Source organism: Rhinoraja longicauda, chromosome 19 (assembly GCF_053455715.1).
Source record: "Rhinoraja longicauda isolate Sanriku21f chromosome 19, sRhiLon1.1, whole genome shotgun sequence".
Taxonomy (NCBI): domain Eukaryota; kingdom Metazoa; phylum Chordata; class Chondrichthyes; order Rajiformes; family Arhynchobatidae; genus Rhinoraja; species Rhinoraja longicauda.
The window spans coordinates 13,640,082-13,668,040 of NC_135971.1; the positions used below are offsets into that span (position 1 = coordinate 13,640,082).

Here is a 27,959-nt window from a genome sequence, read left to right on the forward strand (position 1 = left end):
TTGTTTGTTCCTGAACTACAGCCAAATCGGTACATGATAGCGCGGCAATTTTACCCCCACCTTACTCACCGTCGTCCCCTTGGTGCTAATGGAACAAGTTTCATTGAAATCGGTGTTGTATTTTTGAAGTTATTCACGTTTTAAAGTTTAAATCTATCTCCCTAGGGAGGGAGGGGAGGAGGTGGAGGGGGGAGTGGGGGGGATGGGGTTTAGGGAGGAGGGAGGGAGGGTGGAGGGGAGGGGCTGGAGAGAGGGGAGGGAGGATGAGGGGGTTGAGGGGGAGGGGGGAGGGAAGGGAGGGGGTGGAGAGAGGGGAGGGAGGATGAGGGGGTTGAGGGGGAGGGGGGAGGGAAGGGAGGGGGTGGAGAGAGGGGAGGGGGGATGAGGGGGGGTTGAGGGGGAGGGGAAGGGGGGAGGGAAGGGAGGGGGTGGAGAGAGGGGAGGGAGGATGAGGGGGTTGAGGGGGAGGGGGAGGGAAGGGAGGGGGAGGGGGTGGAGAGAGGGGAGGGAGGATGAGGGGGTTGAGGGGGAGGGGGGAGGGAAGGGAGGGGAAGGGGGAGGGAAGGGAGGGGGAGGGGGTGGAGAGAGGGGAGGGGGGAGGGAAGGGAGGGGGAGGGGGGTGGAGAGAGGGGAGGGAGGATGAGGGGGTTGAGGGGGAGGGGGGAGGGAAGGGAGGGGGAGGGGGTGGAGAGAGGGGAGGGAGGATGAGGGGGTTGAGGGGGAGGGGGGAGGAAGGGAGGGGAAGGGGGGAGGGAAGGGAGGGGGAGGGGGTGGAGAGAGGGGAGGGAGGATGATGGGGTTGAGGGGGAGGGGAAGGGAAGGGAGGGGGAGGGGGTGGAGAGAGGGGAGGGGGAGGGAGGGGGTAGAGGAGGGAGGGAGGATGAGGGGGGTTGAGGGGGAGGGGGGAGGGAGGGGGAGGGGCTGGAGAGAGGGGAGGGAGGATGAGGGGGTTGAGGGGGAGGGGGAGGGAGGATGAGGGGGTTGAGGGGGAGGGAAGGGAGGGGGAGGGGTGGAGAGAGGGGGAGGGGGTGGAGAGAGGGGAGGGAGGATGATGGGGTTGAGGGGGGAGGGAAGGGAGGGGGTGGAGAGAGGGGAGGGAGGATGATGGGGTTGAGGGGGAGGGGGAGGGAAGGGAGGGGGAGGGGGTGGAGAGATGGGAGGGAGGATGATGGGGTTGAGGGGGAGGGGGGAGGGAAGGGAGGGGGTGGAGAGAGGGGAGGGAGGATGATGGGGTTGAGGGGGAGGGAAGGGAGGGGGAGGGGGAGGAGAGAGGGGAGGGAGGATGAGGGGGTTGAGGGGGAGGGGGAGGGAGGGGGTAGAGGAGGGAGGGAGGATAAGGGGGGGGTTGAGGGGGAGGTGGAGGGGAGGGGGTGGAGAGAGGGGAGGGGGAGGGAGGGGGTAGAGGAGGGAGGGAGGATAAGGGGGGGAAGTGGAGGGGAAGGGGAGGGAGGGAGGGGGAGGGGGGTTGAGGGGAGGGGGCGGGAAGGGGGGGAGGTGGAGGGGGTGGAGAGAGGGGAGGGGGAGGGGAGGGGGTGGAGAGGGGAGGGAGGATAAGGGGGTTGAGGGGGGAAGTGGACGGGAGGGGGGGAGGGGGAGGGGATAGGGGGAGGGGAGGGGAGCATAAGGGGGGGGTTGAGGGGGGAAGGGGAGGGGGAGGGGGGGAGGGAGGGGGTGGAGAGAGGGGAGGGGGAGGGGGTGGAGAGAGGGGAGGGGGAGGGGGTGGAGAGAGGGGAGGGGGTGGAGAGAGGGAAGGGAGGATGAGGGGGTTGAGGGGGGAAGTGGAGGGGAGGGGGGGAGGGAGGGGTAGAGGAGGGAGGATAAGGGGGGTTGAGGGGGGAGGTGGAGGGGAGGGGGTAGAGAGAGGGTGGAGAGAGGGGAGGGAGGGGGAGGGGGTTGAGGGGGGAAGTGGATGTGAGGGGGAGGAGGGAGGGGGAGGGGGAGGGAGGGGTAGAGGAGGTAGGGAGGATAAAGGGGTTGAGGGGGAGGGGAATGGGGAGGGAAGGGGGGGTGGGGAGGAGGGAGGGGAAGGAGGAGGTAGAGGAGGGAGGGAGTATAAGGGGGGTTGAGGGGAAGGGGAAGGGGGTGGAGAGAGGGGAGGGAGTGAGGAGGGGGGTTGAGGGGGGTGGAGGGGAAGGGGGGGTGGAGGGGAAGGGGTGGAGGAGGGGGGAGGGAGGGAGGGAGGGGGTAGAGGTGGGAGGGAGGGAGGATAAAGGGGGTTGAAGGAGGGGAAGGGGGGAGGTGGAGAGAGGGGAGGGGTGAGGAGGGGGAGGGAAGGGGAAGGGGGGTGGAAGGAAGTGGAGGGGAGGGGGTGGGAGGGAGGGGAGGGGTGGAGGGGAGGTGGGGGGTGGGGAGGGGTGAGGGGGATGTGGGAGGTTGTGGGGGTGGGAGGGGGGGGAGGGAGGGGAGGGGAGGGAGGAGGGGGGGGGAGGGAGGGGAGGGAGGGGGAGGGGGAGGGTGGGGAGCATGAGGGAGGATGTGGGAGGTTGAGGGGGAGGGAAGGGCGGAGGTGGAGGGGAGGGGGGAGGAGGGGAGGGAGGGAGGAGGGGGGGAGGGAGGAAGGGAGAGGGAGGGAGGGGGAGGGGAGGGGAGCATGAGGGAGGATGTGGGGGGTTGAGGGGGAGGGGAGGGGGTGGAGAGAGAGGAGGGGAGGGGGGTGGAGTGAGGGGAGGGAGGGAGGAGGGGGGGAGGGGGGGAGGGAGGGAGGGAGGGAGGGGGAGGGGAGGGGAGCATGAGGGAGGATGTGGGGGGTTGAGGGGGAGGGGAGGGGTGGAGAGAGAGGAGGGGAGGGGGGTGGAGAGAGGGGAGGGAGGGAGGAGGGAGAGTAGAGGGGGGAAGGAGAGGGTTGCTGCACCAATGCAGGAGAGGTTTGGGCCCAACCTGTCCACTTGGGTCCCGCCAGTTCCACATCTCCCTACATCACCGTCCATGCCTCTCGTTTCCCTCTCCCCTGACTCTCAGTCTGAAGAAGGGTCTCGACCCGAAACGTCGCCCATTCCTTCTCTCCAAAGATGGCTGCCCGGCCCTCTGAGTCTCTCCAGCCTTTCCTGCCCATCCCTGGGCTTCGACCCGCATCCGCAGTTCGTTCCCGTACGGGACGAATTCGATAGACAATAGACAATAGGTGCAGCAGGAGGAGGCCATTCGGCCCTTCGAGCCTGTACGCACCGCCATTCAATGCGATCGTGGCTGATCACTCTCAATCAGTACCCCGTTCCTGCCTTCTCCCCGTACCCCCTCACTCCGCTATCCTTCAGAGCTCTATCCAGCTCTCTCTTGAAAGCATCCAACGAACTGGCCTCCACTGCCTTCTGAGGCAGAGAATTCCACACCTTCACCACTCTCTGACTGAAAAAGTTCTTCCTCATCTCTGTTCTAAATGGCCTACTACCCCTTATTCTTAAACTGTGTGTGGCCCCTTGTTCTGGACTCCCCCCAACATTGGGAACATGTTTCCTGCCTCTAACGTGTCCAATCCCCTAATTATCTTATATGTTTCAATAAGATCCTCCCTCATCCTTCTAAATTCCAGTGTATACAAGCCCAATCGCTCCGGCCTTTCAACATACGACAGTCCCGTCATTGCGGGAATTAACCTAGTTTAAATTCCAGTGTATACAAGCCCAGTCGCTCCGGCCTTTCAACATACGACAGTCCATTCATTGCGGGAATTAACCTAGTTTAAATTCCAGTGTATACAAGCCTAATTGCTCCAGCCTTTCAACATACGACAGTCCCGGCAGTTAAAGTGTTAATCGCTCGTACTCCCGCCAACTGCAGATTCGACCCCCCTGGTTCCCAAGCGCACAAGTGGGCTTTTGGCAGCTGTGGCCAGAATTATCTCCTGTGCACAGTAACTTTTGTCACAAAGGAACACCTCTTCCCAGTGTGGTATCTGAACAAATGTTGACACTTGTCCCTCCGCGTCAACTTCAGACCAAATGTTCAGCCTGGGCGTTGAGTTATCAGACGCCTCCTTCAAGGCAGAGGACGATGGCAGAGAGGTTTATGGGAGGCACAGCTGGCTGTGGTTTCACGGTGGTTCGAGAGGACTCACAGCTGCCTCAGGGACCCGGCTCCCAGCCAGACCAAGCGCTTGCCAACTTCCTCACTCCCAAATACGGGACAAAGGGCGACTGGGCTTGTATACACTGGAATTTAGAAGGATGAGGGGGGATCTTATCGAAACGTATATAAGATTATTAAGGGGTTGGACACGTTAGAGGCAGGAAACATGTTCCCAACGTTGGGGGAGTCCAGAACCAGGGGCCACACACAGTTTAAGAATAAGGGGTAGGCCATTTAGAACGGAGAAGAGGAAAAACTTTTTCAGTCAGAGAGTGGTGAAGGTGTGGAATTCTCTGCCTCAGAAGGCAGTGGAGGCCAATTCTCCGAATGCATTCAAGAGAGAGCTGGATAGAGCTCTTAAGGATAGCGGAGTCAGGGGGTACGGGGAGAAGGCAGGAACGGGGTACTGATTGTGGATGGTCAGCCATGATCGCATTGAATGGTGGTGCTGGCTCGAAGGGCCGAATGGCCTCCTCCTGCACCTATTGTCTATTGTCTATTGTCACCGCCCCACGTGACTCCACCGAGCTCCCGCTTCGCCAATGGCGGACGCCCGGGCCGGGAGGCGGGGTTGCTATGCAACCTCCGTCAGGCGGCCTCCGGGCCGAGACTGTCCGGAGCTAAAATGGCGGGAACCTAAACTGTCGGGGCCTAAACTGTCGGGGACCTACAGCGTACGGGCCTACAAGGTCGGGGCCTACAGTGCCCGGGCCTACAGGGTTGGAGCCTACAGTGTCCGGGTCTACACTGTCCGGGTCTACACTGTCCGGGCCTACAGTGTCCGGGCCTACAGTGTCCGGGCCTACACTGTCTGGGTCTACACTGTCTGGGTCTACAGTGTCCGGGCCTACCGTGTCCGGGCCTACAGTGTCCGGGCGTACAGTGTCCGGGCCTACAGTGTCCGGGCCTACAGTGTCCGGGCCTACAGTGTCCGGGTCTACACTGTCCGGGTCTACACTGTCCGGGCCTACAGCGTCCGGGCCTACAGCGTCCGGGCCTACAGTGTCCGGGCCTACAGTGTCGGGGCCTACAGTGTCCGGGCCTACAGTGTCCGGGCCTACAGTGTGTGGGTCTACAGTGTCCGGGCCTACCGTGTCCGGGCCTACAGTGTCCGGGCGTACAGTGTCCGGGCCTACAGTGTCCGGGCCTACAGTGCCCGGGCCTACAGTGTCCGGGCCTACAGTGTCCGGGTCTACACTGTCCGGGTCTACACTGTCCGGGCCTACAGTGTCCGGGTCTACACTGTCCGGGTCTACACTGTCCGAGCCTACAGTGTCGGGGCCTACAGCGTCCGGGCCTACAGCGTCCGGGCCTACAGTGTCCGGGCCTACAGTGTCGGGGCCTACAGTGTCCGGGCCTACAGTGTCCGGGCCTACAGTGTGTGGGCCTACAGTGTCCGGGCCTACAGTGCCCGGGCCTACAGTGTCCGGGCCCACAGTGTCCGGGTCTACACTGTCCGAGTCTACACTGTCCGGGTCTACAGTGTCTGGGCCTACACTGTCTGGGCCTACACTGTCCGAGCCTACAGTGCCCGGGTCTACACTGTCTGGGCCTACAGTGTCCGGGTCTACAGTGTCCGGGCCTACACTGTCTGGGTCTACACTGTCTGGGTCTACAGTGTCCGGGTCTACACTGTCTGGGTCTACACTGTCCGGGCCTAAACTGTCTGGGCCTACACTGTCTGGGTCTACACTGTCTGGGCCTACAGTGTCCGGGTCTACACTGTCTGGGTCTACACTGTCTGGGCCTACAGTGCCCGGGCCTACACTGTCTGGGCCTACAGTGTCCGGGTCTACACTGTCTGGGTCTACAGTGTTTGGGCCTACAGTGTCCGGGTCTACACTGTCTGGGTCTACACTGTCCGGGCCTACAGTGTCCGGGTCTACACTGTCCGGGCCTACACTGTCTGGGTCTACAGTGTCCGGGCCTACACTGTCTGGGTCTACACTGTCTGGGTCTACAGTGTCCGGGTCTACACTGTCCGGGTCTACACTGTCCGGGTCTACACTGTCTGGGCCTACACTGTCCGGGCCTACAGTGTCCGGGCCTACAGTGTCGGGGCCTACAGTGTCGGGGCCTACAGTGTCCGGGCCTACAGTGTCCGAGTCTACACTGTCTGGGTCTACACTGTCCGAGCCTACAGTGTCCGGGCCTCCAGTGTCCGGGCCTCCAGCGTCCGGGCCTCCAGCGTCCGGGCCTCCAGCGTCCGGGCCTACAGCGTCCGGGCCTACAGCGTCCGTCCGGGCCTAATATGGGATAACGGCGGTTCCGTACGGGACAAAACAATGTGTGCGTGTGTGTGGAGTTTGCTCGTTCTCGCTGTGACCGCGTGGGTTTCCTCTGGGTGCTCCGGTTTCCTCCCGCATCCCAAAGACCTGCCTGTTTGTGGGTTAATTGCCCCCCTGTAAATTGCCCCCTGGTGTGTAGGAAGTGGGATACCGCGGCGGTAGAGTTGGCGCCTCACAGCGCCGGAGACCCGGGTTCGATCCCGACTACGGGCGCCGCCTGTACGGAGTTTGTACGTTCTCCCCGTGACCCGCGTGGGTTTTCTCCCGGAGCTCCGGTTTCTTCCCACACTCCAAAGACGGGCAAATTTGTTGGCTTGGTGTAATTGTAAATTGTCACTAGTGTGTGTAGGATGGTGTTAGTGTGCGGGGATCGCTGGTCGGCGCGGACTCGATGGGCCAAAGGGCCTGTTTCCCCGCCGTGTCTTTCGGTCAGTTACATCCAAAATGCCGGAGTAACTCAGCGGGTCAGGCAGCATCTGTGGAGAACATGGATAGATGGCGTTTCACAGAGTGCCGGAGTAACTCAGCGGGTCGGGCAGCATCTGTGGAGAACATGGATAGGTGACGTTTCACAGAGTGCTGGAGTAACTCAGCGGGTCGGGCAGCATCTGTGGAGAACATGGATAGGTGGCGTTTCACAGAGCGCCGGAGCAACTCAGCGGGTCGGGCAGCATCTGTGGAGAACTTGGGACACATCCTTCAGACTGATCGTGGGGAGGGTGGGGTGGGAGAGAGAGGAGGGGGGCAGGACTATCTATGCGTGGCAGGTGATAGCTGGACACAGGTGAGGGGAGTAGGTGGTTTATGGTCGGCAGACGGTTGGAACAAAGGCCAGAAATTTTGTCGGTCACGGTGGCGCGGCGGTAGAGTTGCCGCCTTACAGCGAATGCAGCGCCGGAGACCCGGGTTCCATCCCGTCTACGGGCGCCGTCTGCACGGAGTTTGTACGTTCTCCCCGTGACCTGCGTGGGTTCTCTCCTGGAGCTCCGGTTTCCTCCCACACTCCAAAGACGTGCGGGTTTGTAGGTTAATTGGCTCGGCATAAATGTAAAAATTGTCCCTAGTGTGTGTAGGATGGTGTTAGTGTGCGGGGATCGCTGGGCGGCACGGACCCGGTGGGCCGAAGGGCCTGTTTCCGCGCTGTATCTCTAAACTAAAGGTCATAGATGGACGCGGGCGAGAGGAGAGCGAGGTTTACGATCAGCGCGTGGTTGGAACAAAGCCCAGAGATAAGAGCAGACGGTGTGAATCAGGATTGAAGAGTTGCGAATTGTGAAGCCGGAGGATTGGATGAGGGAGGGAGCAAGACGCACGAGGGTACAAACCACGTACAATCGCACGCGTGTGGGGGTGTGGGGGGAAAACCCACGCGGGTCACGGGGGAGAGCGTGGAAACTCCGTCCAGACAGCGCCCGTAGTCGGGATGGAACCCGGGTTTCCGGCGCTGTGAGGCGGCAACTCTACCGCCGCGCCCCCCATCTTTGGCGTATGGTAGTTCTATCTTATCCTACGCTCCCATCCGCTCCCTGCACATGAGAGTCCATTTTACAGAGGGCCGATTCACCCACAAACCCGCACAACATCTTTGGGATGTGGGAGGAAACCGGAGGGCCCGGAGGAAACCCACGCGGGTCACGGGGAGAACGTGCAAACTCCGCGCAAACAGCGCGGGGGGGGGGGGGGGGGTCAGGGTCGAACCCGGGGGTCTCCGGTGCTGAGAGGCAGGGGCTCTACCCTCTGTGCCAACATGGGCAGGAGGCGGACAAGACCAGTGGGAGGGGGAAATGGGATTCGCCTGTGAGCTAGCACAGACTCGATGGGCCGAAGAGGCTTCCATGGGTCGGAAGGAAATACTGCGCTGCACCTATTCGGCGACAACGTGAGCCGCCGGTGAATCTTGGTTTGTTCGTATCCCTTTGCAGGAATGATGAAACGATGAGCCCCAGAAAGATTCGACAGTCGACAGCGCTGAGAAACATGGAGCTCGCTGTTACTTTCCTCGCCCTGCTGATGGGAGTGACCGGCCCTCGGGTGGCGGCAGAGGTGAACCTTGGTGAGTCACGGTCAAACTCCCCTTCCTTTGCCCCTGCCACTGACGCACAGAACGATCTCACATTCTATGACATCAGGAAAATACGCCGATCAGCCAAAACATTCTGCCCACCCGCCTAACATGCTGCTGGTCCTCCGTGTGCAGCCCCATACGCAGCAGGGTGCGATACACTGTGTATTGTGACACATTCCTCCCGTCACCACCATTAACATTCCCCGTGACTTGTGCCACAGTCGACCTTCTGTCGGTTCGGACCAGACAGGATCGCCTTCGTTGCCCTCGCGCATCGATGAGCCTTGGGCGCCCAACACCCTGCCTGCCGCCGGTTTGTGGGTTATGCCCTCCTCGGGCCACCGTCGGTCGGTACTCACCACTGCTGACCACCGGGAGCACCCCACAAGCCTTGCCGTTTCACAGATGCTCTGACCCAGTCGTCTGGCCACAACAACTTGGCCCTTGTCAAAGTGGCTCAGGTCTTTACTCCTGCCCATTTCTCCTGCATCCGACACGTCAACTTCAAAGAACTGACTGTTCGCTTGCTGCCTAATATATCCCACCCCTTGACAGGTGCCATTGTAACAAGACAACCAATGTTATTCACTTCGCCAGTCAGTGGTCAGAATGTTTTGGCTGATTGGTGTATATCACTGTTTGGAGAAACGAAACAAAAACCAGGTTACCTAGTTCAGTCTAGTTCATTGTCACGTGTACCGAGGTACAGTGGAAAGCTTTTGTTGCGTGCTAGCCAGTCATTGGAAGGTGGGTCTCAACCCGAAACGTCACACATTCAATAGACAATAGAACAGACAATAGACAATAGGTGCAGGAAAAGGCCATTCGGCCCTTCAAGCCAGTACCGCCATTCAATGTGATCATGGCTGATCATTCTCAATCAGTACCCCGTTCCTGCCTTCTCCCCATACCCCCTGACTCCGCTGTCCTTAAGAGCTCTATCCAGCTCTCTCTTGAATGCATCCAGAGAATTGGCCTCCACTGCCTTCTGAGGCGGAGAATTCCACAGATTCACAACTCTCTGACCAAAAAAGTTTTTCCTCATCTCTGTTCTAAATGGCCGACCCCTTATTCTTAAACTGTGTGTGGCCCCTGGTTCTGGACACCCCCAACATTGGGAACATGTTTCCTGCCTCTAGCGTGTCCAAACCCTTAATAATCTTATACGTTTCGATAAGATCCCCCCTCATCCTTCTAAATTCCAGTGTATACAAGCCCAGTCGCTCCAGTCGTTCAACATACGACAGTCCCGCCATTCCGGGAATTAACCTGGTGAACCGACGCTGCACGCCCTCAATAGCAATTCCTTCTCTCCGGAGATGCCGCCTGTCCCGCTGAGTTACTCCAGCTTTTTGTGTCTTGTCAGAGGTAGGTAAGACTATCCATGATTACAATCAACACATCAGCAGTGTACAGGATACAGGGAACAACGTTTAGTGCGAGGTGAAGTCCGATTAAAGATAGTCCGAGGGTCTCCAACGAGCTCTCTGGTTGGTGGTAGGAATGGGTGATGTTTCTGGTCCAGACCCTTCTTCAGACTGAAACGTCGCCCATTCCTTCTCTCCAGAGACGCTGCCTGACCCGCTGAGTTACTCCAGCTGGGCCCTAGTGAGACCGCACCTGGAGTACTGTGCGCAGTTTTGGTCTCCAAATTTGAGGAAGGATATTCTTGCTATGGAGGGCGTGCAGCGTAGGTTCACCAGGTTGGTTCCCGGAATGGCGGGACTGTCGTATGTTGAAAGGCTGGAGCGATTAGGCTTGTATACACTGGAATTTAGAAGGATGAGGGGGGGATCTTATTGAAACATATAAGATAATTAGGGGATTGGACACATTAGAGGCAGGAAACATGTTCCCAATGTTGGGGGAGTCCAGAACAAGGGGCCACAGTTTAAGAATAAGGGGTCGGCCATTTAGAACAGAGATGAGGAAAACTTTTTCAGTCAGAGAGTGGTGAAGGTGTGGAATTCTCTGCCTCAGAAGGCAGTGGAGGCCAGTTCGTTGGATGCTTTCAAGAGAGAGCTGGATAGAGCTCTTAAGGATAGCGGAGTGAGGGGGTATGGGGAGAAGGCAGGAACGGGGTACTGATTGAGAGTGATCAGCCATGATCGCATTGAATGGCGGTGCCTACAGGCTCGAAGGGCTGAATGGCCTCCTCCTGCACCTATTGTCTATTGTCTATTGTCTATTGTCTATTGTCACTCTGTGAAAAGGCGGTAGGACGGTTCAGTTGCCTGATAACAGTCGGGAAAGAAAAACCGCCCCTGAATCTGGAGGTGTGCGTTTTCACACTTCTGTACATCTTGCCCCGGTGGGAGAGGGGAGACGAGGAGGGAGAGACCGGGGGGGTGAGACTGGTCCTTGGTTAGGCTGCTGGCCTTGCCGAGGCAGCGTGAGGTGTAGATGGAGTCGATGGAAGGGAGGTTGGTTTGCGCGTGTGATGGTCTGGGCTGCTGGCCTTGCCGAGGCAGCGTGAGGTGTAGATGGAGTCGATGGAAGGGAGGTGGGTTTGCGTGTGTGATGGTCTAGGCTGCTGGCCTTGCCGAGGCAGCGTGAGGTGTAGATGGAGTCGATGGAAGGGAGGTGGGTTTGCGCGTGTGATGGTCTGGGCTGTGCCAAACTTGATGTCAGGTTAAAGTGATTTCATAGAAAACATAGAAACATAGAAAATAGGTGCAGGAGTAGGCCATTCGGCCCCTCGAGCCTGTACGCACCGCCATTCAATGCGATCATGGCTGATCATCCATCTCAGTATCCCGTACCTGCCTTCTCTCCATACCCCCTGATCCCTTTAGCCACAAGGGCCACATCTAACTCCCTCTTAAATATAGCCAATGAACTGCCCTCAACTACCTTCTGTGGCAGAGAATTCCACAGATTCACCACTCTCTGTGTGAAGAAAAACTTTCTCATCTCGGTCCTAAAAGACTTCCCCCTTATCCTTAAACTGTGACCCCTTGTTCTGGACTTCCCCAACATCGGGAACAATCTTCCCGCATCTAGCCTGTCCACCCCCTTGAGAATTTTGTAAGCTTCTATAAGATCCCCCCTCAATCTTCTAAATTCCAGCGAATTCCATCTATCTCGTCGTGTGGGAAAATAACTGCAGATGCCGGTACAATTCGAAGGTGACACAAAATGCTGGAGTAACTCAGCGGGTCAGGCAGCATCTGTGGAGAGAAGGGATGGGTGACGTTTTGGGTCGAGACCCCTCTTCAGTCTACAATCCACACACACCCCACACACACACCACACTCCACACACACACTACACACACACACTACACTCCACACACACACACTACACTCCACACACTACACTCCACACACACACACTACACACACACACTACACTCCACACACACACACTACACTCCACACACTACACTCCACACACACACACTACACTCCACACACTACACTCCACACACACACACTACACTCCACACACTACACTCCACACACACACACTACACTCCACACACTACACTCCACACACTACACTCCACACACACACACTACACTCCACACACTACACTCCACACACACACACTACACTCCACACACTACACCCACACACTACACTCCACACACACACACTACACTCCACACACACACCCCACACACACACACTACACTCCACACACTACACTCCACACACTACACTCCACACACACCCCACACACACACACTACACTCCACACACACACTACACTCCACACACTACACTCCACACACTACACTCCACACACACACCCCACACACACACACTACACTCCACACACACACCCCACACACACACACTACACTCCACACACTACACTCCACACACACACCCCACACACACACACTACACTCCACACACACACTACACTCCACACACTACACTCCACACACTACACTCCACACACACACCCCACACACACACACTACACTCCACACACTACACTCCACACACACACCCCACACACACACACTACACTCCACACACACACTACACTCCACACACTACACTCCACACACTACACTCCACACACACACTACACTCCACACACACACACTAAACTACACCACACACACATACACACACACACCCCACACACACACCACACGCACACACACCCCACACACACACATCCCGCACACACACACCCCACACACACACACACTCTCACACACACACTCTCACACACACACACACACCACACACACCCCACACACACACCCCACACACACATACCCCACACACACGCACCACACCCACCACACACACCACACACACACACACACACACCACACCCACCACACACACACACACACACACACACCCCACACACACACACACACACCCCACACACACACACACACACCACACCCACCACACACACTTTCACACACACACTAAAATACACTCCACACACACCCCACACACACACACACCACACCCACCACACACCCCACACACACACACCCCACACACACACACACACACACACCCCACACACACACACCACACCCACCACACACCCCACACACACACACCCCACACACACACACACACACACACCCCACACACACACACCCCACACACACACCCCACACACACACCCCACACACACACCACACCCACCACACACACACACCCCACACACACACACACACACACACACACACACACACACACACACACACACACACACACACCCCACACACACACACCACACCCCACACACACACCACACACACCCCACACACACACACACCCCACACACACACACACACACCCCACACACACACCACACACACCCCACACACACACACACCACACACACACACCCCACACACACACCCCACACACCCCACACACCCCACACACCCCACACACACACCCCACACACACACACACCCCACACACACACACACCCCACACACACACCCCACACACACACCCCACACACACACACACACCCCACACACACACCCCACACACACACCCCACACACACACACCCCACACACACACCCCACACACACACCCCACACACACTCACACACACTAAACTCTACTATGAACAGACCTCGGGGAAGATTAGCGGAGGTATTTTGCTTACTCAGCACAGAATAATGGCGAGCTGGTAGCAAGGTCAGAGGGCATCACCAGGGAGACCGGCCCCTCTCGTGGAGATTTAGAGCCGAATACCACACCACGATTAGTTCCGTTTAGTTTAGAGACACAGCGTGGAAACAGGCCCTTCGGCCCACCGGGTCCGTGCCGCCCAGCGATCCCAGCACACTAACACTATCCTACACCCACTGGGGACAATTATTACATTTATACCAAGCCAATTAACCTAGTGTGGGGTGTACGTGTGTGGGTGCGTGTGTGTGTGGAGTGTAGTTTAGTGTGTGTGTGTGAGTGTGTGTGTGTGTGAGTGTGGACGTCTGTGGAAACATAGAAACATAGAAAATAGGTGCAGGAGTAGGCCATTCGGCTCTTCGAGCCTGTACGCACCGCCATTCAATATGATCATGGCTGATCATCCAGCTCAGTATCCCGTACCTGCCTTCTCTCCATACCCCCTGATCCCTTTAGCCACAAGGGCCACATCTAACTCCCTCTTAAATATAGCCAATGAACTGGCCTCAACTACCTTCTGTGGCAGAGAATTCCACAGATTCACCACTCTCTGTGTGAAGAAAAACTTTCTCATCTCGGTCCTAAAAGACTTCCCCCTTATCCTTAAACTGTGACCCCTTGTTCTGGACTCCCCCAACATCGGGAACAATCTTCCTGCATCTAGCCTGTCCACCCCCTTGAGAATTTTGTAAGTTTCTATAAGATCCCCCCTCAGTCTTCTAAATTCCAGCGAATTCCATCTATCTCGTCGTGTGGGAAAATAACTGCAGATGCCGGTACAATTCGAAGGTGACACAGAATGCCGGAGTAACTCAGCGGGTCAGGCAGCATCTGTGGAGAGAAGGAATGGGTGACGTTTTGGGTCGAGACCCCTCTTCAGTCTACAATCCACACACACACACACACACACCACACTCCACACACACACTACACACACACACTACACTCCACACACACACACTAAACTACACTCCACACACACACTACACTCCACACACACATACACCCCACACACACTACACTCCACACACACACTACACTCCACACACTACACTACACTCCACACACTACACTCCACACACTACACTCACACACTACACTCCACACACTACACTCCACACACACACACACTACACTCCACACACACACTACACTCCACACACTACACTCCACACACACACTACACTCCACACACTACACTCCACACACACACTACACTCCACACACTACACTCCACACACACACACTAAACTACACCACACACACATACACACACACACCCCACACACACACCCCACACACACACCCCACACACACGCACACCCCACACACACACATCCCACACACACATACCCCACACACACACACCACACCCACCACACACACCACACACACACACACCCCACACACACACCCCACACACACACCCCACACACACACACACCCCACACACACACACACCCCACACACACACACCCCACACACACACACACCCCACACACACACACCCCACACACACACACACACCCCACACACACACACACACCCCACACACACACCACACCCACCACACACACACACCCCACACACACACACACACCCCACACACACACACACACCCCACACACACACACACACCCCACACACACACACACCCCACACACACACACACACCCCACACGCACGCCCCACACACACACACCACACCCACCACACACACCACACACACACACACACACACCACACACACACACACCCCACACACACACACACCCCACACACACACACACACACCACACCCACCACACCCACCACACACACACACACACCACACACACACACCCCACACACACACACACACCCCACACACACACACACACACACACACCACACCCACCACACACCCCACACACACCCCACACGCACACCCCACACACACACATATACACACACACACCCCACACACACACACACCACACACACACCCCACACACCCCACACACACACACACCCCACACACACACCCCACACACACACCCCACACACCCCACACACACACACACCACACACACACCCCACACACCCCACACACACACCCCCCACACACACCCCACACACACACCCCACACACACACCCCACACCCCACACACACACCCCACACACACACCCCACACCCCACACACACACCCCACACACACACCCCACACACACACCCCACACACACACCCCACACACACACCCCACACACACACCCCACACGCACACCCCACACACACACCCCACACGCACACCCCACACGCACACCACACCCCACACACACACCCCACACACACACCCCACACCCCACACACACACCCCACACACACACCCCACACACACACCCCACACACACACCCCACACACACACCCCACACACACACCCCACACGCACACCACACCCCACACACACACACCCCACACACACACCCTACACACACACCCCACACACACACCCCACACGCACACCACACCCCACACACACACATATACACACACACCCCACACACGCACCCCACACACACACCCCACACACACACCCCACACACCCCACACACACACCCCACACACACATATACACACACACACTAAACTCTTCTGTGAACAGACCTCGGGGAAGATTAGCGGAGGTATTTTGCTTACTCAGCACAGAGTAATGGCGAGCTGGTAGCAAGGTCAGAGGGCATCACCAGGGAGACCGGCCCCTCTCGTGGAGATTTAGAGCCGAATACCACACCACGATTAGTTCCGTTTAGTTTAGAGACACAGCGCGGAAACAGGCCCTTCGGCCCACCGGGTCCGTGCCGCCCAGCGATCCCAGCACACTAACACTATCCTCCACCCACTGGGGACAATTATTACATTTATACCAAGCCAACTAACCTAGTGTGGGGTGTACGTGTGTGGGTGCGTGTGTGTGTGGAGTGTAGTTTAGTGTGTGTGTGTGAGTGTGTGTGTGTGTGAGTGTGGACGTCTGTGGAAACATAGAAACATAGAAAATAGGTGCAGGAGTAGGCCATTCGGCCCTTCGAGCCTGTACGCACCGCCATTCAATATGATCATGGCTGATCATCCAGCTCAGTATCCCGTACCTGCCTTCTCTCCATACCCCCTGATCCCTTTAGCCACAAGGGCCACATCTAACTCCCTCTTAAATATAGACAATGAACTGGCCTCAACTACCTTCTGTGGCAGAGAATTCCACAGACTCACCACTCTCTGTGTGAAGAAATGTTTTCTCATCTCGGTCCTAAAAGACTTCCCCCTTATCCTTAAGCTGTGACCCCTGGTTCTGGACTCCCCCAACATCGGGAACAATCTTCCTGCATCCAGCCTCTCCAACCCCTTAAGAATTTTATAAGTTTCTAAATTCCAGCGAGTACAAGCCCAGTCTATCCAGTCTTTCTTCATATGAAAGTCCTGCCATCCCAGGGATCAATCTGGTGAACCTTCTCTGTACTCCCTCTATGGCAAGAATGTCTTTCCTCAGATTAGGAGACCAAAACTGTACACAATACTCCAGGTGCGGTCTCACCAAGGCCCTGTACAACTGCAGCAGAACCTCCCTGCTCCTATACTCAAATCCTCTTGCTATGAATGCTAACATCCTCAACAAGAGGAGTTGAGTATAGGAGCAAAGAGGTCCTTCTGCAGTTGTACAGGGCTCTGGTGAGACCGCACCTGGAGTACTGTGTGCAGTTTTGGTCTACAAATTTGAGGAAGGATATTCTTGCTATTGAGGGCGTGCAGCGTAGGTTTACCAGGTTAATTCCCGGAATGGCGGGACTGTCATATGTTGAAAGACTGGAGCGACTAGGCTTGTACACACTGGAATTTAGAAGGATGAGAGGGGATCTTATCGAAACGTATAAGATTATTAAGGGGTTCGACACGTTAGAAGCAGGAAACATGTTCCCAATGTTGGGGGAGTCCAGAACCAGGGGCCACAGTTTAAGAATAAGGGGTAGGCCATTTAGAACGGAAATGAGGAAAAACTTTTTCAGTCAGAGAGTTGTGAATCTGTGGAATTCTCTGCCTCAGAAGGCAGTGGAGGCCAATTCTCTGAATGCATTCAAGAGAGAGCTAGATAGAGCTCTTAAGGATAGCGGAGTCAGGGGGTATGGGGAGAAGGCAGGAACGGGGTACTGATTGAGAATGATCAGCCATGATCACATTGAATGGCGGTGCGTACAGGCTCGAAGGGCCGAATGGCCTCCTCCTGCACCCATTGTCTATTGTCTACTGTCTATCCGGGAGGAAACCGGAGCGCCCGGAGAAAGCTCTGGCGGCGTGAGGCAGTGCCTCCTCGCGCTGGGCCACTGTGCCGCACATCAGCGTGAGGGAGATGAACTCCATCCCACTCTTGTGCCCTCTAAACAAAACCCCGGCAAAGGATTGTGGGTAAATAAGACAGGTTTGGCGTGGGCGGGCGAAGTGCAAGTGACGGGCCGGTCGGTTTCTGTCGTGTGTTGAAGAGGGGGTCTCGACCCCAAACGTCACCCGCTGCTCCCCCTCCCCAAAGAGGACCCCGCTGTGTTACTCCGGCATTTTGAGCCTTGTCTCCGGATTAAACCAGTGTCTGCACTTCCTTCCAACACCCTTGACTGCGTTGTTCTGTAGACATGGTCCTCCACTGGCACCTAGTGGTCACTGCAAACGCCCGTCAGAAGATGCAGAACCTTGGAAGCTAAGCTGGCTCGGGAACAGATTAGATTTACATTTTAGATTTTAGATTTAGAGACATAGCGCGGAAACAGGCCCTTCGGCCCACCGGGTCGGTGCCGCCCAGCGATCCCCGCACACTAACACCATCCCACACACACACACCAGGGACAATTTTTCCATTTACCAAGCCAATTAACAACACAATACAATACAATACAATATATCTTTATTGTCATTGTACAGGGGGTACAACGAGATTGGGAATGCGCCTCCCATACGATGCAATAAATTAATTAGCTAATCAGTATTAATTTAGACAACCCAGTGAAACAAAATTAGAAACAGTTTTAAACAGAATCATGTTCAAGTCGGTCTGTGCCGGTTCACTGTGAGATGTGACCATCCGGCTCAGCAGGACCGGTTCATAGCAGCTATGGCCCTGGGGATGAAGCTGTCCCTGAGTCTGGAGGTGCGGGCGTAGAAGGCCTTGTATCGTCTGCCCGATGGAAGGAGTTCGAACAGACTGTTGCAGGGGTGTGAAGAGTCTTTGTGGATGCTGGTGGCTTTTCTGAGGCATCGTGTGTTGTAGATGCCCTCCAAGGCTGGTAGCTGTGTTCCGATGGTCCTCTGAGCTCTATGGACTACCCGCTGTAGAGCTTTCCTCTCTGCCTCCGTGCAGCTGAGGTACCACACAGGGATGCCATGCGTTAGGATGCTCTCTATGGTGCAGCGGTAGAAGGTCGTCAGCAGCTGTTGAGGTCGACCAGACTTATTCAGTGTTCTTAGGTAGAACAGTCGTTGCTGTGCCTTCTTGTAGACAATAGACAACAGGTGCAGGAGGAGGCCATTCGGCCCTTCGAGCCTGTACGCACCGCCATTCAATGTGATCATGGCTGATCATTCTCAATCAGTACCCCGTTCCTGCCTTCTCCCCATACCCCCTGACTCCGCTATCCTTAAGAGCTCTATCCAGCTCTCTCTTGAATGCATCCAGAGAATTGGCCTCCACTGCCCTCTGAGGCAGAGAATTCCACAGATTCACAACTCTCTGACTGAAAAAGTTTTTCCTCATCTCCGTTCTAAATGGCCGACCCCTTATTCTTAAACTGTGGCCCCTGGTTCTGGACTCCCCCAACATTGGGAACATGTTTCCTGCCTCTAACGTGTCCAACCCCTTAATAATCTTATATGTTTCGATAAGATCTCCTCTCATCCTTCTAAATTCCAGCGTATACAAGCCTAGTCGCTCCAGTCTTTCAACATACGACAGTCCCGCCATTCCGGGAATTAACCTAGTGAACCTACGCTGCACGCCCTCAATAGCAAGAATATCCTTCCTTAAATTTGGAGACCAAAACTGCACACAGTACTCCAGGTGCGGTCTCACCAGGGCCCGGTACAACTGTAGAAGGGCCTCTTTGCTCCTATACTCAACTCCTCTTGTTATGAAGGCCAACATTCCATTGGCTTTCTTCACTGCCTGCTGTACCTGCATGCTTCCTTTCAGCGACCGATGCACTAGGACACCCAGATCTCGTTGTACGTCCCCTTTTCCTAACTTGACACCATTCAGATAATAATCTGCCTTCCTATTCTTACCACCAAAGTGGATAACCTCACACTTATCCACATTAAACTGCATCTGCCATGCATCCGCCCACTCGCACAACCTGTCCAAGTCACCCGGCAACCTCATAGCCTTCTTGACCAGCGCAGCGGTGTTATTGGGCCATGTGAGGTCCTCCGAAATGTGAGTGCCCAGAAACTTGAAGCTGGACACTCTCTCCACACTGTCCTCGTCGATAAAAGATCGGAGCGTATTCCCCGTTGTGTGACCTACGGAAGTTGAATTAACCTACAATCCTGCACGTCTTTGGAGTGTGGGAGGAATGATAATAATAATATATTCCTTTATTCGTCCCACACCGGGGAAATCTACATTGTTACAGCAGCAAAGTGAATAGCAAGAGACCAGTCATCTATATACTAAAACTCTCGTCTGTTTGTTTGTTTGTTTGTGACTGAACTTCAGCCAAAACGGTGCACCGTAGCGCAATAATGGCGGGACCGTCGTATGTTGAAAGGAATGGCGGGGCTGTCGTATGTTGAAAGGAATGGCGGGACTGTCGTATGTTGAAAGGAATGGCGGGGCTGCCGTATGTTGAAAGGCTGGAGCGATTGGGCTTGCAGACACTGGAATTTAGAAGGATGAGGGGGGATCTTATTGAAACGTATAAGATAATTAGGGGATTGGACACGTTAGAGGCAGGAAACATGTTCCCAATGTTGGGGGAGTCCAGAACAAGGGGCCACGCACAGTTTAAGAATAAGGGGGTCGGCCATTTAGAACGGAGATGAGGAAGAACTTTTTCAGTCAGAGAGTGGCGAAGGTGTGGAATTCTCTGCCTCAGAAGGCAGTGGAGGCCGGTTCGTTGGATGCTTTCAAGAGAGAGCTGGATAGAGCTCTTAAGGATAGCGGAGTGAGGGGGTATGGGGAGAAGGCAGGAACGTGGTACTGATTGAGAGTGATCAGCCATGGTCGCATTGAATGGCGGTGCGTGCTGGCTCGAAGGGCTGAATGGCCTCCTCCTGCACCTATTGTCTATTGTCTATTGTCTATTGTCTAATTTTAGGCCCACCTTTCTCACCACCGTCACTTTATTTTATTTTATTTATTTATTTATTTATTTTTTGTCGTTCAATTAATTTTATTTTTTTTTAAAATATTTATTATTTTTGAAAAGCATATGTACAGATAGAAATAAGAAAAAACACATTTGTTACAAAGTTCTTACATAGCTTCAATTTAAAATTTTTGAAGAGAGAAAGTAAAAATAAAAATAAAAAACTCTAAACTTGGGGAGAGAGAGTAAGATATTTAAGATCCTATTTAATTTCGTCTTCGAATAATGTAACCTATGTGTTATTTTAAATTGTATTAAGGAATGTCTAGTATTCAATGAACATTGATGTATATGTTGTAAGCTTTCATCCCATATATCTTGCACTTTAGTGATAATGCCAGTCGTTTCATTGAAATCGGTGTTATATTCCTAAAGTTATTCACATTTTAAAGTTTAAAAGGAGGGGAGGAGGAGGGGGGAAAGGGGGAGAAGGGAGAGGGGAGAGGGGGGGGTTGAGGAGAGAGGGGAGAGGTGGGGGGGAGAGGAGAGGGTGCTGAACCAATGGAATAATCTCCTGGACAAGTTTCGATCGTCTAGCTTGGGGTCGGAGAGGAATTTCCCGGATTTTTCCCCCAAATTGGCCTGGGTTTTTAATCCGCTTTTCCGCCTCTCCCAGGAGATCACGCGGTCCTTTTGGTTGGGATGAGGGGCGATAGTGGGAAGGGGGTTGGGGTAAGGATCAGCCATGATCGTATTGAGTGGCGGACGGAGCGCGCTCGAGGGGGGGGCCGGTCGAATTTGAATTTGAAGAACTTTATTGTCATTCGGTACAAATACCGAACGAAATTACAGCAGTCACAAGAACACAACAAAAAAGAGAAAAAAGGTACACACGGCCCCCCCCAAGACAAACATCCATCACAGTGAGTCCAAACACCCCCCGGGCACCGAAACGTCCCGCGGCCGAGCCGCGCCGGGCACTGAAACGTCCCGCGGCCGAGCCGCCCCGGGCACTGAAACGTCCCGCGGCCGAGCCACGCCGGCGATGTTAAGTCCAGTGGCCGAGCCGCACCGGGCGATGGAAGGCCCCGCGGCCGAGCCACACCGGCGATGTTAAGTCCCGCGGCCGAGCCACACCGGGCACTGAAACGTCCCGCGGCCGAGCCACGCCGGCGATGTTAAGTCCAGTGGCCGAGCCGCACCGGGCGATGGAAGGCCCCGCGGCCGAGCCACACCGGGCACTGAAACGTCCCGCGGCCGCACCGGGCGATGGAAGGCCCCGCGGCCGAGCCACGCCGGGCGATGGAAGGCCCCGCGGCCGAGCCACACCGAGCGCTGAAACTTCCTGTGGCCGAGCCGCGCCAGGCGATGGAAGGCCCCACGGCCGAGCCGCACCGGGCACTGAAACGTCCCGCGGCCAAGCCGCGCCGGAGATGGAAGGCCCCGCGGCCGAGCCGCACCGGGCACCGAAACGTCCCGCGGCCGAGCCGCACCGGCGATGTTAAGTCCAGCGGCCGAGCCGCGCCGGGCGATGGAAAGCCCCGCGGGCGATGGAAGGCCCCGCGGGCGATGGAAGGCCCCGCGGCCGAGCCGCGCTGGGCACTGTTAAGTCCAGAACCAGGGGCCACAGTTTAAGAATAAGGGGTAGTAGGCCATTTAGAACGGAGATGAGGAAAAACTTTTTCAGTCAGAGAGTTGTGAATCTGTGGAATTCTCTGCCTCAGAAGGCAGTGGAGGCCAATTCTCTGGATGCATTCAAGAGAGAGCTGGATAGAGCTCTTAAGGATAGCGGAGTCAGGGGGTATGGGGAGAAGGCAGGAACGGGGTACTGATTGAGAATGATCAGCCATGATCACATTGAATGGCGGTGCCGGCTCTAAGGGCCGAATGGCCTCCTCCTGCACCTATTGTCTATTGACTAACTCAGCGGGTCGGGCAGCATCTGTGGAGAGAAGGTATGGGCGTTCCAGAGGAGGGTCTCGACCCGAAACGTCGCCCATTCCTTCTCTGCGGAGATGCTGCCCGACCCGCTGAGTTACTCCAGCGTTTTGTGTCTACCTTAAGTAAACTAAACTCTGCCTTTCTCCCTCCACAGAGCAGTGCCGGTTTGCTCTGGGAATGCAAGACTCCATCATCAGTGATGAGGACATTGTGGCGTCTAGCATGTGGACTGAGTCCACTGCAGCCAAGTATGGCAGGTAAGCCTAGCCCCCCCATCTGCCCCCCCATCTCCCACCCTCCCCACTCCCACCCCCCCACTCCCACTCCCCAAACTCCCCCATCTCCCAGCCCCCCATCTCCCAGCCCCCCCACTCCCACCCCCCAATCCCACCCACCCCACTCCCACCCACCCCCCATCTCCCAACCACCCCCACCCCCTCCACACTCCCACCCCCCCACTCCCACCCCCCATCTCCCATCTCCCAATCTCCCACCCCCCCATCTCCCACTTCCACCCCCCCCCACTCCACAGATTCACAACTCTCTGACTGAAAAGTTTTTCCTCATCTCAGTTCTAAATGGCCTACCCCTTATTCTTAAACTGTGGCCCCTGGTTCTGGACTCCCCCCAACATTGGGAACATGTTTCCTGCCTCTAACGTGTCCAACCCCTTAATAATCTTATACGTTTCGATAAGATCCCCTCTCATCCTTCTAAATTCCAGCGTATACAAGCCTAGTCGCTCCAGTCTTTCAACATTATGACAGTCCCGCCATTCCGGGAATTAACCTAGTGAACCTACGCTGCACGCCCTCAATATCAAGGACGTCCTTCCTCAAAGTTGGAGACCAAAACTGCACACGGTACTCCAGGTGCGGTCTCACCAGGGCCCGGTACAACTGTAGAAGGACCTCTTTGCTCCTATACTCAACTCCTCTTGTTATGAAGGCCAACATTCCATTGGCTTTCTTCACTGCCTGCTGTACCTGCGTGCTTCCTTTCAGTGACTGATGCACTAGGACACCCAGATCTCGTTGTACGTCCCCTGTTCCTAACATGACACCATTCAGATAATAATCTGCCTTGCTGTTCTTGCCACCAAAGTGGACAACCCTCACGTTGGTCCAATACTCAACTCCTCTTGTCATGAAGGCCAACATGCCGTTGTGGGTGGACGTGGTAGCTCAGATTTCACCGCGCTGCACGTTAATCGGCACGCGTGGTGATTAAGTTGATCTTGGAATTGGGGGTGTTGTTTCTGTCCGTCTCGCAGGCTGGGCACGGACCGGGGCGACGGGGCCTGGTGCCCGGTCAAGAACGTGTTCCGGGAGCCCAGCGAGTTCCTGCAGGTGGACCTGCGACGCCTCTACTTCGTCACGCTGGCCGGCACGCAAGGGCGCCACTCGCACGGGCGCGGCAACGAGTACGCTCGGCTCTACGGCCTCCAGTACAGCCGCGACGGCAAGGGCTGGAAAACCTGGCGGGACCGGCAGGGGAACGAGGTGAGACCCCACCCCCCCCCCCACCCCCATCGGGGGCAGCCTATGATTTGTCGGAGGCAGCCTATGATTTGTCGGGGGCCGGCTATGGTCTGTCGGGGGCAGCCTATGATTTGTCGGGGCTGGCGATGATTTGTCAGGGGCAGCCTATGATTTGTCGGGGCTGTCTACGGTCTGTCAGGGCAGCTTATGGTTTGTCGGGGGCAGCCTATGGTTTGTCGGGGGCCGGCTATGGTTTGTCGGGGGCAGCATATGTTCTGTCGGGGGCAGCCGATGATTAGTCAGGGGCAGCCTATGATTTGTCGGAGGCCGGCTACGGTCTGTTGGGCGCCGGCTATGGTCTGTCGGGGCCAGCCTATGATTCGTCAGGAGCAGCCTATGATTTGTCGGGGGCCGGCGATGGTCCGTCAGGGGCAGCATATGGTTTGTCGCGGGCAGCCTATGGATTGCCGTGGGCAGCCTATGATTAGTCAGGGGCAGCCTATGATTTGTCGGGGCCGGCTATGGTCTGTCGGGGCAGCCTACGATTTGTCGGGGGCAGCCTACGATTTGTCGCGGGCCAACTATGGTTTGTCGGGGGCAGCCTCTGGTTTGTCGGGGACCGGCTATGGTCTGTCGAGGGCAGCCTATGGTTTGTCTGGGGCAGCTGATGGTCTGTCGGGGGCAGCCTATGGTCTGTCGGGGGTAGCCAATGGTCTGTCAGGGGCAGCTTATGATTTGTCGGGGGCAGCCTCTGGTTTGTCGGGGGCCGGCTATGGTTTGTCAGGGCCGGCTATGCTCTGTCGGGGGGCAGCTATGGGCTGTCGGGGGTTGCTATGGTCTGTCAGGGGCAGCCTATGATTTGTCGGGGGCAGCCTATGATTTGTCGGGGGCCGGCTATGGTTTGTCAGGGCCAGCTATGCTCTGTCGGGGGGCAGCTATGGGCTGTCGGGGGGCAGCTATGGGCTGTCGGGGGAAGCCTATGATTTGTTGGGGGCAGCCTATGATTTGTCGGGGGCAGCCTATGATTTGTCGCGGGCCGGCTATGGTTTGTCAGGGCCGGCTATGCTCTGTCGGGGGGCAGCTATGGGCTGTCGGGGGTTGCTATGGTCTGTCAGGGGCAGCCTATGATTTGTCAGGAGCAGCCTATGATTTGTCTGGGGCAGCCTATGATTTGTCAGGGGCCAACTATGGTCTGTCGGGGGCAGCCTATGATTTGTCAGGGGCAGTTTATGATTTGTCGGGGGTAGCCTATGGTCTGTCGGGGGCAGCCTATGATTTGTCGGGGGCAGCCTATGATTTGTCGGGGGCAGCCTATGGTTTGTCGGGACCGGCCTGTGGCATGTGGGACTGGTGTGCGATGCTCTGTGTAACCCTTCTCCCCCCCCCAACCCCCCCCCCCCTCTGCCCGATCCACCCCGCAGGTCATCACAGGGAACATAAATCCGTACGACGTGGTGCTGAAGGACCTGGGGCCGCCGATTATCGCCCGCTTCGTGCGCTTCTACCCCTTGGCGGACCGCGTGATGAGCGTGTGCATGCGTGTGGAGCTTTACGGCTGCCCGTGGGAAGGTGAGCCACGTGTGTCCTCCGCGTATGTCCACGCGCGACGCGCGCACGCACGCCCCTCCGCTGTGCACGCAAAACGCTGGGGCGACTCAGCGGGACGGGCAGCGCCTCCGGAGGGAGGGAACGGGGCGACGCTTCGGGCCGAGACCCTTCTTCAGACGGAGCGTCGGAGGGGAGAGGACGGCGAGAAAAGATGGAGAACTCACTGCCCACCTCTCACGGGGGGGATGGACACAAAACGCCAGAGTAACTCAGCGGGACAGGCAGCTGGTCTCACTCTCTCTCTCTCTCTCTCCCCCACACTCACTCCCCCCCTCTCTCTCTCTCCTCTCTCTCCTACCCCTCTCCCCCCCTCTCTCTCCCCCCCTCTCTCTCCCCTCCTCTCCCTCCCCGCTCTCTCTTCCCCCCTCTCTCTTCCCCTCTCTCTCTCCCCCACATTCAACCCCCTCTCTCTCCCCCTCTCTCTCCCCTCCTCTCCCTCCCCCTCTCTCTTCCCCTCTCTCTCTCCCCCACATTCAACCCCCTCTCTCTCCCCCTCTCTCTCCCCTCCTCTCTCCCCCCCTCTCTCACCCACTCTCTCTCTCCCCCCCTCTCTCACCCCTCTCTTTTCCCTCTCACCCCCCCTCTCTCTCCCCGCTCTCTCTCTCTCCCCCCACACTCAACCTCCCTCTCTCTCCCCCCCCTCTCTCCCCACCCCCCCTCTCTCCCCCCCCTCTCTCTCCCCTCTACTCTCTCCCCTCCCTCTCCCCTCTCTCTCCCCCTCCCTCCCTCTCCCCCCTCCCTCTCTCCCTCCCCCCCCTCTCTCTTCCCCTCTCTCTCTTTCCCCACCCTCACCCCCCTCTCTCTCTCCCCCCCTCTCTCCCCCCCCCCTCTCCCCCCCTCTCTCCCCCCTCTCTCCCCTCTCTCTCCCCCCTCTCTCCCCCTCTCTCTCTCCCCCCCTCTCTCCCCTCTCTCTCTCCCACCCCTCTCTCTCTCCCCTCTCTCTCCCCCCCCCCTCTCTCTCCCCCCCTCTCTCTCCCCCCTCTCTCCCCCCCCCCTCTCTCTCCCCCCACTGTGCAGACTCTCTGAAGTCGTACACGGTGGCCCTGGGTCAAGTCATGAACGTCTCTGGTCTGCCTCCCATCAACCTGAACGACTCCACGTATGACGGCGGCAAGCTTGGCAGGTAGGGGGCGCTGTGGAGCGGACGCGGGACGGAGTGGGACGGGGCGGGGCGGGACGGGACAGGCCGAGGGATCGGCAAACGGCGGCCGACCGTCCCAGCCTCACACCGGCTCCGTTGGCCGCAAACAGCAGCGGGCACGCCGGGCACGGACACGGCGGCACGCACACGGAGACGGGCACTCCCACACACACGCACACGCTGACACACGGGCAGGTGGTCACATGCGTACGCCCTCACGCCACCTCTACATGTGTATATACACGCACACGCATGTACATTTGTACATGCACGTATATAAGCATGCGCGCCCACATGCGTTCTCTGCATGTGTATACGCACGCACACACATGTACATTTGCACATACACGTATATACGTATGCGCGCCCACATGCCTTCTCTGCATGTGAATACACACGCCCACACATGTACGTTTGTACGTGCACATGCACATATATACACATACGTACAAACACGCCACCTCTGCATGTGTATACACACGCACACACATGTACGTATGCACATGCACGTATATGCACGTGTGCGGTGCACACACCACCTCTGCATGTGTATACACACGCACACACATGTACATTTGCCCACACGCCTTCTCTGCATGTGTATATACACGCATGGGTTCACCAGGTTAATCCCCGGGATGGCGGGACTGTCGCACGAGGAAAGATTGGAAAGACTGGGCTTGTATTCACTGGAGTTTCGAAGGATGAGAGGGGATCTTATAGAGACGTACGAAATTATAAAAGGACCGGACAAGCTAGATGCAGGAAAAATGTCCCCAATGTTGGGGGAGTCCAGAACCAGGGGCCACACACACACAGTCTAAGAATAAAGGGGAGGGCTTTTAAAACTCAGGTGAGAGAAATATACTTTTTTCACCCAGAGAATTTGTTATGAATTTGTGGAATTCT

The 27,959-nt window shown here is 56.6% G+C and overlaps 1 protein-coding gene across 1 annotated transcript in view; it reads left to right on the plus strand.

The window, feature by feature from the left end:
• Positions 1-27,959, plus strand: part of LOC144602853 (epithelial discoidin domain-containing receptor 1-like) — a 42,776-nt gene that overhangs the window by 8,384 nt on the left and 6,433 nt on the right. The window contains exons 2-8 of the mRNA XM_078415974.1: positions 3,778-3,850; positions 8,276-8,406; positions 22,975-23,077; positions 24,094-24,322; positions 25,723-25,870; positions 26,927-27,032; positions 27,161-27,257. Of these exons, the coding sequence (XP_078272100.1) occupies positions 3,778-3,850; positions 8,276-8,406; positions 22,975-23,077; positions 24,094-24,322; positions 25,723-25,870; positions 26,927-27,032; positions 27,161-27,257 (887 nt within the window). The remainder of the gene's footprint in view (positions 1-3,777; positions 3,851-8,275; positions 8,407-22,974; positions 23,078-24,093; positions 24,323-25,722; positions 25,871-26,926; positions 27,033-27,160; positions 27,258-27,959) is intronic.